Source organism: Geotrypetes seraphini, chromosome 6, assembly GCF_902459505.1.
Source record: "Geotrypetes seraphini chromosome 6, aGeoSer1.1, whole genome shotgun sequence".
Taxonomy (NCBI): domain Eukaryota; kingdom Metazoa; phylum Chordata; class Amphibia; order Gymnophiona; family Dermophiidae; genus Geotrypetes; species Geotrypetes seraphini.
Window position 1 is genome coordinate 231,676,674 of NC_047089.1, and position 13,101 is coordinate 231,689,774.

The following is a 13,101-nucleotide window of genomic DNA, read 5'->3' on the forward strand; positions in this document are numbered from 1 at the left end:
GAGAGACGAGGTGCCGGCGTCGGGAGATTGCTTACAAGACGTGCCTCTCTTCGCGAGAGGCACGTCCCGCGACAGTCATCCGGCGCCTCGCCTCTTCCCCAGTGTACCGCGGCACACCAGGAATCTCAGGCGGCACACAGTTTGCGATGCACCGCAGTAAACCAAAGAGCAGGAAAGAAAATACGGAAAAAAACTATGACACTGCATCAAAGGCGAGAGCATAGCAACCATCCCCAGGGAAAACCAGCCCTGCGAGTATCAATTACCCACACGAGAAAGACTGAACCCAAAAGCCTCCTCTAATTTAGTATATATTATCCCAAGCAGAAATGTGAAGAAGGATGCCACGTTGATGATACAAAGCAGAGGTTAAAAACAAGAATCGGTGCACACAGACATAAGATCAAACAGCACAGAGAAGACCAAGGCAACAGCTCTGGGTGAGCTGCCTTCAGGAAGCGATCAGGAAACAAAAGGAAAACAGAACTATCCCGTAACATAAGACTTGAAGTTAAAATAATCACATGCTTCGGAACGGACATGAACGCTCACTGAGGCCTGAGTTTCTTCAACCATGAGCCATATATTTACACAGTCTGTCACCCTCTGATCACCTCAACCCATCATCCCCTCCCCTTTCCTTTTCACAGTATCGCTGGAATGCTTTTGATGATTCACTTATGATTTCTGGCATTTGTCATCTTCTGCTTATTCTGTTCAGACCTGAGGAAGGGAGTGTCTTCGTCATAAGGCGTATGGGGACAGACTTAAAGATCTCAATCGGTATACTTTGGAGGAAAGGCGGGAGAGGGGAGATATGATAGAGACGTTTAAATACCTACGTGGCATAAATGCACGTGAGTCGAGCCTCTTTCATTTGAAAGGAAGCTCTGGAATGAGAGAGTGTAGGATGAAGTTAAGAGGTGATAGGCTCCGGAGCAATCTAAGGAAATACTTTTTTGCAGTAAGGGTGGTAAATGCGTGGAACAGTCTCCCGGAAGAGGTGGTGGAAACAGAGACTATGTCTGAATTCAAGAGGACCTGGGATAGGCACGTGGGATCTCTTAGAGAGAGGAAGAGATAATGGTTGCTGCGGATGGGCAGGACTGGATGGGTCATTTGGCCTTTATCTGCCATCGTGTTTCTATGACCTGACAATGCAGGTGTAAAGAGCCTTAGCCTATAGGAAGAGGAGATGCAAATGTGAAGAGCCTTAGCCAATAGGGAGAGGAGGAGATAGTGGATGCTGCAGATGAGCAGACTGGATGGGCCATTTGGCCTTTATCTGTCATCGTGTTTCTATAACCATAAAGCTCTATGACCTCACAATGCAGGTGTAAAGAGCCTTAGCCTATAGGAAGAGGAGATGAAAATGTTAAGAGCTTTAGCCAATAGAGAGAGGAGGAGATAGTGAATGTAAAGCTAGCTAACCTCTTCATAACCTCTAATTTCTTATTATGTCCTTCCCTCATTGAATTTACCTGTAAACTGTGCCGAGCTCTATCTTTATGGAGATGATGTGGTATACAAACTTAAGGTTTAGTTTAGTTTAATACTGATTACTTTGCCTTGATTGTAAACTGCTCTGATATGCAATGAAAGGAAGTATGTCAAGTCTTGTCATAAACATAACTGTGGGATCCTGTGTAGGGTTACCAGATTTTCGTAAATGGAAATCCGGACCCATGGCCCCGCTCCCAGGGGGAGTGAGGGTGTGTGGACTGAGTGAGAGTGAGAGAAAAGCCAGTGTAGGGAGAAGGAGTGTCAAAACTCTATCTTGGATCCTCTTCCCTGATGTGGGAAGCCCTCTTCCCCCTCCAGCCCCAATTCCTCTTCTTTCTCCCCTTCTAAATTACACTCTTTCTCTGCTGGACATGACGGCCGTGACTTTACTGTTTCCTCCTGTGAGTAAAACCTTTACAATGCACTTTCTGCTTTTCATATGCTACTCCAGCGTGTGGAGCTCTTTACCCTTCTATCTTAGGCAGCAAACTTCCTCTTTTAAATTGAAATCTGATTTTAAAAACTTGTTTGTACTGACTGGCCTTTAAATTTACAAAGGCTGGAATGGCATGGAGATCCCCCCCCCAACTTATTTGTTTTGTTTTTTGGATTTTGTAATAAGGATTTGGTGTGTGACCAATTGATGCATAACATTTTTATTGTTTTAATTTTTAAAAAAATTTCTAAACCACCATGATGTCCTTGAGTGTGAATGTAAGTCAAATACTATTATAAGGAATTGAAAAGAGAAAAAGAACTAGTCTCTGCAGGTAAGCAACACACACAAGAGTGGTGATGAACAGGAGAGAAAAAAAAGACTTTGGGGGAAAAAATTTGTTCCCGTCCCCACGACCTCCGTCCCTGTCAGCGCCCCGTCCCTGTGACCACTGTCCCCGCAGCATCCATACAAATCTCAGTACTGCAATATTTAGCTTATTCCCTCCTTATAAATCAAAGTTCTGGCTGCTGAACTAGAGAAAGAGATGTTCAGCTGGCAGGGCTTTGTTTATACATTTTTATCAACACAACTAATATACTACTTTATCCTAAAGCAAAAAAAAGAAAAATAGAAATTTTTTTCTACCTTTGTTGTCTGGTTTCTGCTTTCCTCATCTTCTCCTCATTCAATTCCTTCCATTCACTGTCTGCCTTCTCTCTGCGTCTTCCATTTGCTCTGTTATGGTGCCTCTCCCTTCCATCTCTCCCTCCACACACCCCCCCAATTGGTCTGGCATCCATCTTCTTCCCTCTGCTCCCCCCATAGTCTGGCATCTTTGTCTTCTTCCCTTCCAGCGTCTTCTCCCCACTCTCTGTTCCCCATTTCCCTTCAGTGTCTTCTCCCCACTCTCTGTTCCCATTTCCCTTCAGCGTCTTCTCCCCACTCTCTGTTCCCCATTTCCCTTCAGCGTCTTCTCCCCACTCTCTGTTCCCCATTTCTCTTCAGCGTCTTCTCCCCACTCTCTGTTCCCCATTTCCCTTCAGCGTCTTCTCCCCACTCTCTGTTCCCCATTTCCCTTCAGTGTCTTCTCCCCACTCTGTCTTCCACACTTCCTTTCAGCGTCTGTCCTTTCCACCGCCCTACAGCACCCCTCGCACGGTCTGACCATCTCCCTCCTTCCCTCTTACCTTCGTGGCACGTTACAGTGTAATTTGTGCAAGCCGCCAGAGCCTGCCTAAAGTCACGTGCGTCTGCGGGCGGAAGCTTCTCCTCTGGCGCAACTTTCTTTTGTCTCGAGCTATTCTAAATTCGCTTTCGCCCTCTCCATTCTATGGAAACTGCCCTTGCTAAAGTCTCCAATGACTTGGCCAAATCCAAAAGCCTCTGTCCTCATCCTCCTTGATCCATCAACGGCATTTGACGCTGTAGATTACAGCCTACTCATCGATACGCTGTCCTTGCTTGAATTCCAGGGTTTTCTTCCTATCTTTCCTGTTGCACTTTTAGCGCATGCTCTAGAGGCTCTTCCTCCACTGCCATTTTGCTATCAGTCGGCATTTTTCAGGGCTCTGTCCTGGGACCTCTTCTTTTTTTCCATCTACACTTCTTCCTTCGGTGCTCTAATCTCTTCCCATGGATTCCAGTTAGAGAGTTGCGCGGGGACAGAAATCCCACCCGTCCCCGCCAAAGTCCCACCCGTCCCCACCCGTCCCCGTGAGGAATCCCACCCGTCCCCACCCGTCCCCGTGAGGATTCCCTCCGTCCCCACCCGTCCCCGCGAGGAATCCCCTCCGTCCCCGACCGTCCCTATAAACTTCAGAAATAGTTATTTCATTTAATTATGCTACTGAATTAAAGGCTCTGGTAGAAACCCATTTACAAATAAGCAAAAAGACTTTATTAATTTGAAAATATTAATTGGGAAGAATACATACTTTGCAAATGGGTTTCTACCAGAGCCTCTAATGTTTATAAATTTTTATCAACACAACTAATATACTACTTTATCCTGAAGCAAAATAAAAAAAAAGAAATATAATTCTTTTCCTACCTTTGTTGCCTGGTTTCTGCTTTCCTCATGTTCTCATTCAATTCCTTCCATCCACTGTCTCTCTTCCTTCTGCATCTTCCATTTGCTCTGTTACTGTGCCTCTCCCTTTCTTCCCCCTTCCAAATTGGTCTGGCACCCATCTTCTTCTCTCCGCTCCACCCATAGTCTGGCATCTGTCTTCTTCCCTGCCAGCGTCTTCTCCCTACTCTCTCTTCCCCATTTCCTTTCAGCGTCCTTCTCCCCCCATCTTCCCCATGTCCTGTCAGCGTCCTTCTCCCCCCTCTGTCTTCCCCATGGCCTTTCAGCGTCCTTCTCCACCCCCCCCGTCTTCCCCATGTCCTTTCAGCGTCCTTCTCCACCCCTTTGTCTTCCCCATGTGCTTTCAGCATCCTTCTCCCCCCTCTGTCTTCCACAAGTGCTTTCAGAGTCCTCCCCCCCCCGCCCTTCCCATGGCCTTTCAGCGTCCTTCTCCACCCCTTTGTATTCCCCATGTGCTTTCAGCGTCCTTCTCCCTCCTCTGTCTTCAAGTGCTTTCAGAGTCCTTCCCCCCCCCTCCCGTCTTCCCCATGGCCTTTCAGCGTCCTTCTCCCCACTCCTTCTCTACCTTCTCCCCACTCCTTCTCTACCGCCCCGGGTGCAGCACAGCCGGCCAGGTCCCCTTACTTTTGTGGCACTTCCCCGACCGACTGACAACAGCCCCGGTCCGACAAACCTCCCTGCCCTTAACTGCGAATCTAAATTACCTTATTACAGCTGCTGTAAGAAGATAATTTAGATTCGCGGCTACAGGGCAGGGAGGATTGTCGGACCGGGGCTGTTGTCGGTCGGTCGGGGAAGTGCCACAAAAGTAAGGGGATCTGGCCGGCTGTGCTGCAACCGGGGCAGGGTGTGGCGGGGCGGACCGCCCCCTCCCTTGGTAGCCACTCGAACCACGAGGCTACTCTCCTCCTTACCTGCACTGCCTGCAGCACAGAGCCAAACGGAAGTCTTCCCGACGTCAGCGCTGACGTTGGGAAGACTTCCGTTCGGCTCTGTGCTGCAAGCAGAGAAGGTAGGGAGAAGAGCCGCGCGACTGAGTACATCCAGCCCCGCAGGAACCCCGCGACCCTCGGAGGCGTCCCCACGGGATCCCCGCGACCCTAGGGGGCGTCCCCACGGGATCCCCGTGACCCAAAGGGGGAACCCGCGGGTCCCGCGGGATTCCCGTCGTCCCCGTTCCCGTGCAGCTCTCTAATTCCAGTACCATCTCTATGCTGACGACTTGCAATTTCGCCTCGCTATGCCCAAATTTCTACAGGTATCCAGGCCCGAGTTTCAGCCTGCCTAGTTGACATTGCTATCTTGATGTCTTGCTGCCATTATTAAACATGACCAAGACTGAACTCCTTAGCTTTCCTCCTAAACCTCCCTCCCCCCTCCCTCTGGTTTCTATTTCAGTAGAAAACATCCTCATCCTCCCTGTCTCGTTGACTCACAAACTCAGGGTCATCTTTGACTCATCTCTTTCCTTCTCTTCGTATATCCAACAGACCATCAAAACTTGTCGTTTCTTTTTATACCACATCGATAAAATCTGGACTTTCCTCTCTGAGCACTCTGCCAAGACCCTCAGCCACCCTCTCGTCACCTCTTGCCTAGATTATTGCAACTAGCTTCTCGCAGGCCTTCCACTAAGCCATCTCTCTCGCCTTCAATCTGTTCAGAATTCTGCAGCACGCCTCGTAGTCCGCCAGTATCGTTACGCTCATGCTACCCCTCTCCTCAAGTCGCTTTATTGGCTCACTGTCCACTTCTGCGTACAGTTCAAGCTCCTTTTACTGACCTACACATGCATTCACTCTGCGACTCCTCAAGATCTCTCCTCTCTTATCTCTCCCTATACTCTGCCCCAGGAACTCGTTTGTCAGGTAAGTTTCTCTTGTCTGTACTCTTCTTCTCTACAACCAACTCCTGACCCCGTCCTGTCTGCCTTGCTGCGCCATATTCCTGGAACAACCTGCCTGATTCAGTACAATGGCCTCCATCTCTGGCGGTATTCAAGTCCAGGCTGAAGGCCCACTTTTTTGAAGCCATGTTTTAAGTCCTAAATCTACCAACTTGTAAAGTACCACATTTGTTTGCCTTTCCCTCTGTAGCCCCCTACCCTTCCACCTCTTCTCTCTTTGTATTTCCCTATATGGGGTATATGGGGAGAGTGTGGCGCCATGGTTAAAGCTACAGCCTCAGCACCCTGAGGTTGTGGGCTCAAACCCACGCTGCTCCTTGTGACCCTGAGCAAGTCACTTAATCCCCCTCATTGCCCCAGGTACATTAGATTGTGAGCCCACAGGGACAGACGGGGAAAAATACTTGAGTACCTGAATAAATTCATGTAAACTGTTCTGAGCTCCCTTGGAAGAACAGTATCAAAAATTGAATGAATGAATGAATGAATGAATAAATAAATATATTGATTCATCAGTTTTGTCCAGTGTCTCTTTGATAATTAGATTGTAAGCTCTTTTGAGAAGGGACTGTTTCTTCTGTGTTTAATGTACAACGTTGCATGCATCTGATAGCGCTATAGAAATAATAAATTGTAGTAGTAATAGTCTTTTGCCAGAATGAGGTTTCTAATCCTAGAAATGGACCCGGACTTTAGAGCAGAAGTCTGAGAGTGACCCATGAATAACCGCTCTCTGACCACCATCCCACGGTCTGCTCCCCATGCAGGTACTTACCCTGGATCTGACTCTGCTGCTGCGAGTTGAAAGCTGCGGCATGGTTGAAGGCAGCCCGGGGGTTGGGTGCCGGGGTCGGGTGGTGCGGGCTGACTCTCATCGCTGTGCGACGAAGGTGCTCCAGCTCACTCAGACGCTCGGAAAAGGACAGGCTTCCTGGCTTTGTCTGCTCATCTGGCTTCTGCCGATGCCCTGGTGGGAGGGGGCAAGAAAGGAAAGAAAGAGCAGAAATCTTCAGCGGCATCCGCGCTTTCTTGACATTTTTTGTTTCTAGTTTCGGACACGGTCTTGTGCCGGCCAACGGTCTTTACCAGGGATCTCAAAGTCCCTCCTTGAGGGCCGCAATCCAGTCGGGCTTTCAGGATTTCCCTAATGACTATGCATGAGATCTATGTGCATGCACTGCTTTCAATGCATATTCATTGGGGAAATCCTGAAAACTCGACTGGATTGTGGCCCTCAAGGAGGGACTTTGAGATCCCTGATGTAGAAGGTCACTTTTATATTGAAATGTACAGTTTGACTGGTTGTAAAAACCTTTGCACACAACTGTATAACACAGGGGTGGGCAACTCCGGTCCTTGAGGGCCAGAATCCAGTCGGGTTTTCAGGATTTCCCCAATGACTATGCATGAGATCTATGTGCATGCACTGCTTTCAATGCATATTCATTGGGGAAATCCTGAAAACTCGACTGGATTGTGGCCCTCAAGGAGGGACTTTGAGATCCCTGATGTAGAAGGTCACTTTTATATTGAAATGTACAGTTTGACTGGTTGTAAAAACCTTTGCACACAACTGTATAACACAGGGGTGGGCAACTCCGGTCCTCGAGGGCCAGAATCCAGTCGGGTTTTCAGGATTTCCCCAATGACTATGCATGAGATCTATGTGCATGCACTGCTTTCAATGCATATTCATTGGGGAAATCCTGAAAACCCGACTGGATTGAGGCCCTCAAGGCGGGACTTTGAGATCCCAGCTATCTCTTTCTTTTCTACGGTACTTTAAACACTTGGAGGAAAATGAACCGCAATCTAATCTACAGGTATGTTTCAGCTGGAGGAGTGTGTGGCACGGTGGTTGGATCAACAGCCTCAGCACCCTGGGGTTGTGGGTTCAAACTCCGCGCTGCTCCTTGTGACCCTGGGCAAGTCACTCAGTCCTCTATAGCCCCAGGTACGTTAGATAGATTGTGAGCCCACTGGGACAGATAGGGAAAATGCTTGAGTACCTGAATAAACTCATGTAAACCGTTCTGAGCTCCCCTGGGAGAACAGTATAGGAAATTAAATAAATACATAATGTGAAAAGTTTCAGCCTTTAATAGCCAGAGCTGGTATAGTGACATCACAATGCCTCATTCCACCAATGCCTAAGAGCCAACCTCATCACTGATGTCACAATGGCTTGACTGTCCTATACTTGGCTCACTTTTACTACATTTTGATTTCTAGACTGGCGCAGTGGTTAAAGCTACAGCCTCAGCACCCTGAGGTTGTGGGTTCAAACCCACGCTGCTCCTTGTGACCCTGGGCAAGTCACTTAATCCTCCCCTCGCCCCAGGTACATTACATGGATTGTGAGCCCACCAGGACAGACAGGGAAAATGCTTGAGTACCTGATTGTAAAAACCGCTTAGATAACCTTGATAGACGGTATATAAAATCCTAATAAACTTGAAACTTTCAAGTTTTCAAAGTTTATTTAAAATTGGATACAAGCGCTTCTAAAATTTCTATGCGGTGTACATCACCAAGGGGGTCTTCTACTAAGGCGTGCTAGCCGACTTAGCGCGTGCTAAATGCTAACGCGTCCCTAGAATATAATGGGCGCGTAAGCATTTAGCGTGCGCTAAATCGACTAGGGCGCCTTAGTAAAAGACCCCCTAAAATAGGGAGGCACAAGAATGTTTAAAATAAAAGCAAGGACAAACTTGGACAATGGACAAACCTGAGACAAGGGGAGAGAACTACGATGCAATATCCCACAGACATAACCGACAAACTATGGGCTCCTTTTACGAAGGAGCGGGAGCGGTAGTTTTTAGGCTAGCGCGGGGGTTAGCGCGTGATTAAACGTCGCTAACGTGGCTTGGTAAAAGGAGCCCTATATCACCAGTCAATTTGTAAGAATAATTGTTTGTTAGCACATTCCTGTGTTAGTTTTTTTTTTCTTTTTTTATGAGTTGTTTGCAACTGTGTCTGTATGTGGTGTTTAACCTGTTACGATTTTAATCTTTGCAAACCGTAGAGTTAAACGGTATATAAATGTTTAAACAAATAAATAATCATATTACATGTATTGCATAGAGTGCTCATAGATCATAGGGTTACCATATTTTACAAAGGAAAATCTTGGACATATAACTCCGCCTTGTTCCGCCCTCTACCCCGCCCCGTTTCACCAAGCCCAGCCCCGTTCAGCCTCCGACCCCCAGCAAGACTCCTGCCACGAGCTCCGGCCGCGTCTTGAGGGCCTGGAGCATGCGTGGATGTGTGTGACGTCAGCTTCGCATGCTCAGAGGCCCTACATATGCGGCAGGAATTGGTCGGGACAAATGTCGGGTTTTGAAAAGCCCGTCCGGGAGCCCGGACAGTCCTTTAACAAGAGGATATGTCCAGGATTTCCCGGACATCTGGTAACCCCAACCATAAGTATATTTCAGGTACTAGGCTGAGTCCCTGGTATCACAGCTAAAGGAAACATGGAATACATTTTTCAACTTATTCAATTTTTGATACCGTTCTCCCAAGGGATCTCAGAACGGTTTACATTAATTTATTCAGGTACTTAAGCATTTTTGCCTGTCTGCCCTGGTAGGCTCACAATCTATCTAATGTACCTGGGGCAATGGGACGATTAAGTGACTTGCCCAGGGTCACAAGGAGCAGCGTGGGCTTGAACCCACAACCTCAGGGTGCTGAGGCTGTAGCTTTAACCACTGCACCACTCTAGAAATCAAAATGTAGTAAGAGTTAGCCAAGTCTAGGACAATCAAGTCATTGTGACATCACTGATGAGGTTGGCTCTTAGGCATTGGTTGAATGAGGCATTGTGATGTCACAATACCAGCTCTGGCTATCAGAGGCTGAAAGTTTTCACACTATGTATTGATTCAGTTTTCTATACTGTTCTCCTAGGGGAGCTCAGAGCAGTTTACATGAATTTATTCAGGTACTCAAGCATTTTTCCCTGTCTGTCCTGGTGGGCTCACAATCTATCTAACGTACCTGGGGCAATGGGGGGGGATTAAGTGACTTGCCCAGGGTCACAAGGAGCAACGGGGGTTTGAACCCACAACCTCAGGGTGCTGAGGCTGTAGCTTTAACCACTACGCCACACACTCCCCTGACATCCTGCTGTCCGTGGAGAACCTTCGGCACAGGTAAGGAACTTCAGTCAGTTATGTCTATGGGATATTGTTAGGTTAGAGCCATTTTAACCCAGCATCACGTGCAACACCACCACAATGCTGTAGCTGATCCTCAGAGTTCATCCCCTCCTTCCCAAGCAAGTATCAGGCTGATACCGGGCCTGAGCAGCTATGAGTGGATACTGGGTAGCACAGAGGTGGGCAACCTTTATACACATAGGCAGTGGCATAGCTGGGGAGAATGGCGCCCGAGGCGATGGTGCCCAGCATCACCGCACCATGCGGCTCCCTGCTTCTTGCCACTTCAACGCCTGCCCTGTGTACCTCTTAAAATGTTCGCTGGAATGAGCAGCATCTTCCCCTTTTGACGTCATGCCCAGGTCTCGAACAGGAAGTGACGTCAGAAGGGAGCCAAGGCCGGTGCCAGCAGGTGAACATTTAAAGAGGTTCGCATAGGGTTACCATATTTACAAAAAAAGAAAACCTCAGACACGTGACCCTGCCCCGTTCCACCTTCAGCCCCGCCCCATTCTGACCCAGCCCAGCCCCCAGAAAGCCTCTTCTCTTTGCTACGAGCTCTAGCTGCGTCTGGAGGGCCTGAAGCGTGTCGGGTGTGTGTCATCCGCGTATCCGCGTATGCTCAGAGGCCTTCAAGATGTGGCCTGGAGCTGGTATTGGCTTTCCAAAACCCGGGTTTTGGAAAGTCCGTCTGGGAGCCCAGACAGGAGGACATGTCTGGGTTTTCACGGATGCCTGATAACTCTAGGTTTGCAGGAGGGTGGGGTGGAGAGGGGCCGGTTTGTCCTCCCCCCTCCCACCCCACTTAATATGCCACTGCACAGAGGCCACATGAATGTCAGTACTATCCCTAGTGGGCAGAACACAGAAAATTAACAAATGCATCATTCGCTACCAACAAAACTCGATGTAATGGATGAATTAACATAATTACCAGAATGGTCTTCTACCATAACAGTTGCTAACAGTAACATAAAATTCAATGGCAAGCAGCAGAATCTTCTTTCCCCGGCTGGTGGAGGGGGGAGCAGTAGTCATAAGTGTATGCTTATATTTCCAAAATTATGCAAATATATAAAATAATTTAGAGAATCAGAAACCAGTGGGCTTGCAATACGACCAAACGACATAGAGAGAAAGACCCATGGGGCTAAATTCTCTAGATGGCAACCAAAGAATCGACGCTGAAAACCCAGCACTGTTCTATAAGCTGTGCTTAAAGTTAGGCGCGGTTTATAGAACAGCACTTAAGCCTGGGAACTGCGACTAAAATTAGGCACAGCCATTTATTTGCACCAATGAAAATGTGCTTAAATCTAGGCACGGACGCCCTTATTCAGTAATTCCGCGCGTAAAGGAACGCCTCCTTTTCCGACGCACCTGCACCTCAATTTATCTGCATAAACTTTTAACTTGTAATTGATTTTAAACAGCACCAATATTTGTTTGTTAAAATGCCCAATTATCAGCGCTAATTTGCTTGTTAATCTATTAAATTGCGGGCGCAACTTGGAAAGGCGACCAAAATTGCACGCACGATTTTTAGCACTTTTTATAGAACTTTTTTTTTTTTTGGGGGGGGGGGGGTCGGAATTTGGGAGGATCCCATCACCGATATTTCACACAGCACTCGGAACAGTCTTCAGCCAGCTTATATTTCCTGGGGCTGGTCTAAAAGCCGTTCCGTGCGTCCACCTGAGAACAGTTACGTGTCTTGCGAGTGAAAGCTGGCTGATATTCTTTCCTGTTATCACACAGGAAAGGCAATTTAAGAACAGAAAAGGGCAAAACACACGATTCTAGACCCTGGAAGTCTAAAGTCAGGTGCTTAAAAGCCCATACAGCAGCTGGTCCCAGACTTGTCCTTCCATCATCTGTCAGTGAGGCTCATCGGATCTCTGGCTCCCGGCGCCATCCCTAATTGTAAATACATTGAATCACAAGATCTGTATGTACACACTCCCTATGTCACACTGTAGTACTAGGATTAGTCTAAGCACAGAAAAGAACGTGAATAACCCTCTCGTTCCCACGGCTGGGTCTTCCTATCTGCCATGGTGTCCAGACCCACTATCAGTGCATTTAGCCAACTTCACTTTTTTCCTACAGTTTGATGTCAAACCGTCACAGCTGCTTAATCGTAGCTGGTGCGTCTGAGCATTTGAGTTCACCAGGCAGGCTAATGACAGAAGTCCAGGCCGCCCATATCTAGGGTTACTAGACATCCGTGAAAACCGAGACGTGTCCTCTTTTTAGAGGACATGCCCGGGTGCCCGGATGGACTTTCCAAAACCCAGGAGTTTTGTCTGGGTTTTCATAAGCCCCAACCTCCGGCTGCGTCTGGAGGGCCTCTGAGCAAGTGCGCACGCCCTCTAGACGCGGCCCGGAGGTGGCTTTATGGGGGCGAGACCGGAGGCAGGAATGGGGGCGGAAAGGGAAAGGCCATGTATCCAGGTTTCTACCTCAGAAAATCTGGTAACCTTATGTGAGGAAGACTCTTTTTCAGGGGTTTTCCGTTACAACTGGAAACCCCCAAATTTCCTTCCAAAAGTGTATTATTGGTTTTTAATTATTTATATACCCACTTATATCCAAAGTGGTTTATATTCAAGTACTTTTATCATATATTCAGGTACTTTTATCATATTTCCCTATCTGTCCCGGTGGGCTCAAACTCTATCTAGTGTACCTGGGGCAATGAGGGGATTAAGTAGCTTGCTCAGGGTCACAAGGAGCAGCGAGGGATTTGAACCCTCAGCCTAAGGGTGCTGATTACAATCCAGATCTGAGTTTCTGCACATACTAAAGTTTATGAATAATCATACCAACCTCCTGACTTAACTTAATAAAATTTAAGACATTCCCAAAACATTGACTGAAATCAGATTAAAATCAATAATTATCTTTACTCTCGCAGACATTCACCCTCCCTTCTCAGCTAGGAAATTTCCACTTTGGTCTTAAGACACTGTAAATTGTACTGTAACCATAAAGA

At 47.6% G+C, this 13,101-nt stretch overlaps 1 protein-coding gene across 1 annotated transcript in view; it reads right to left on the minus strand.

Annotated features, from left to right (window-relative positions):
* Window positions 1–13,101, minus strand: part of RUNX1 (RUNX family transcription factor 1) — a 146,792-nt gene that overhangs the window by 44,046 nt on the left and 89,645 nt on the right. The window contains exon 4 of the mRNA XM_033950349.1: window positions 6,713–6,904. Coding sequence (XP_033806240.1) covers window positions 6,713–6,904 — 192 coding nt within the window. The remainder of the gene's footprint in view (window positions 1–6,712; window positions 6,905–13,101) is intronic.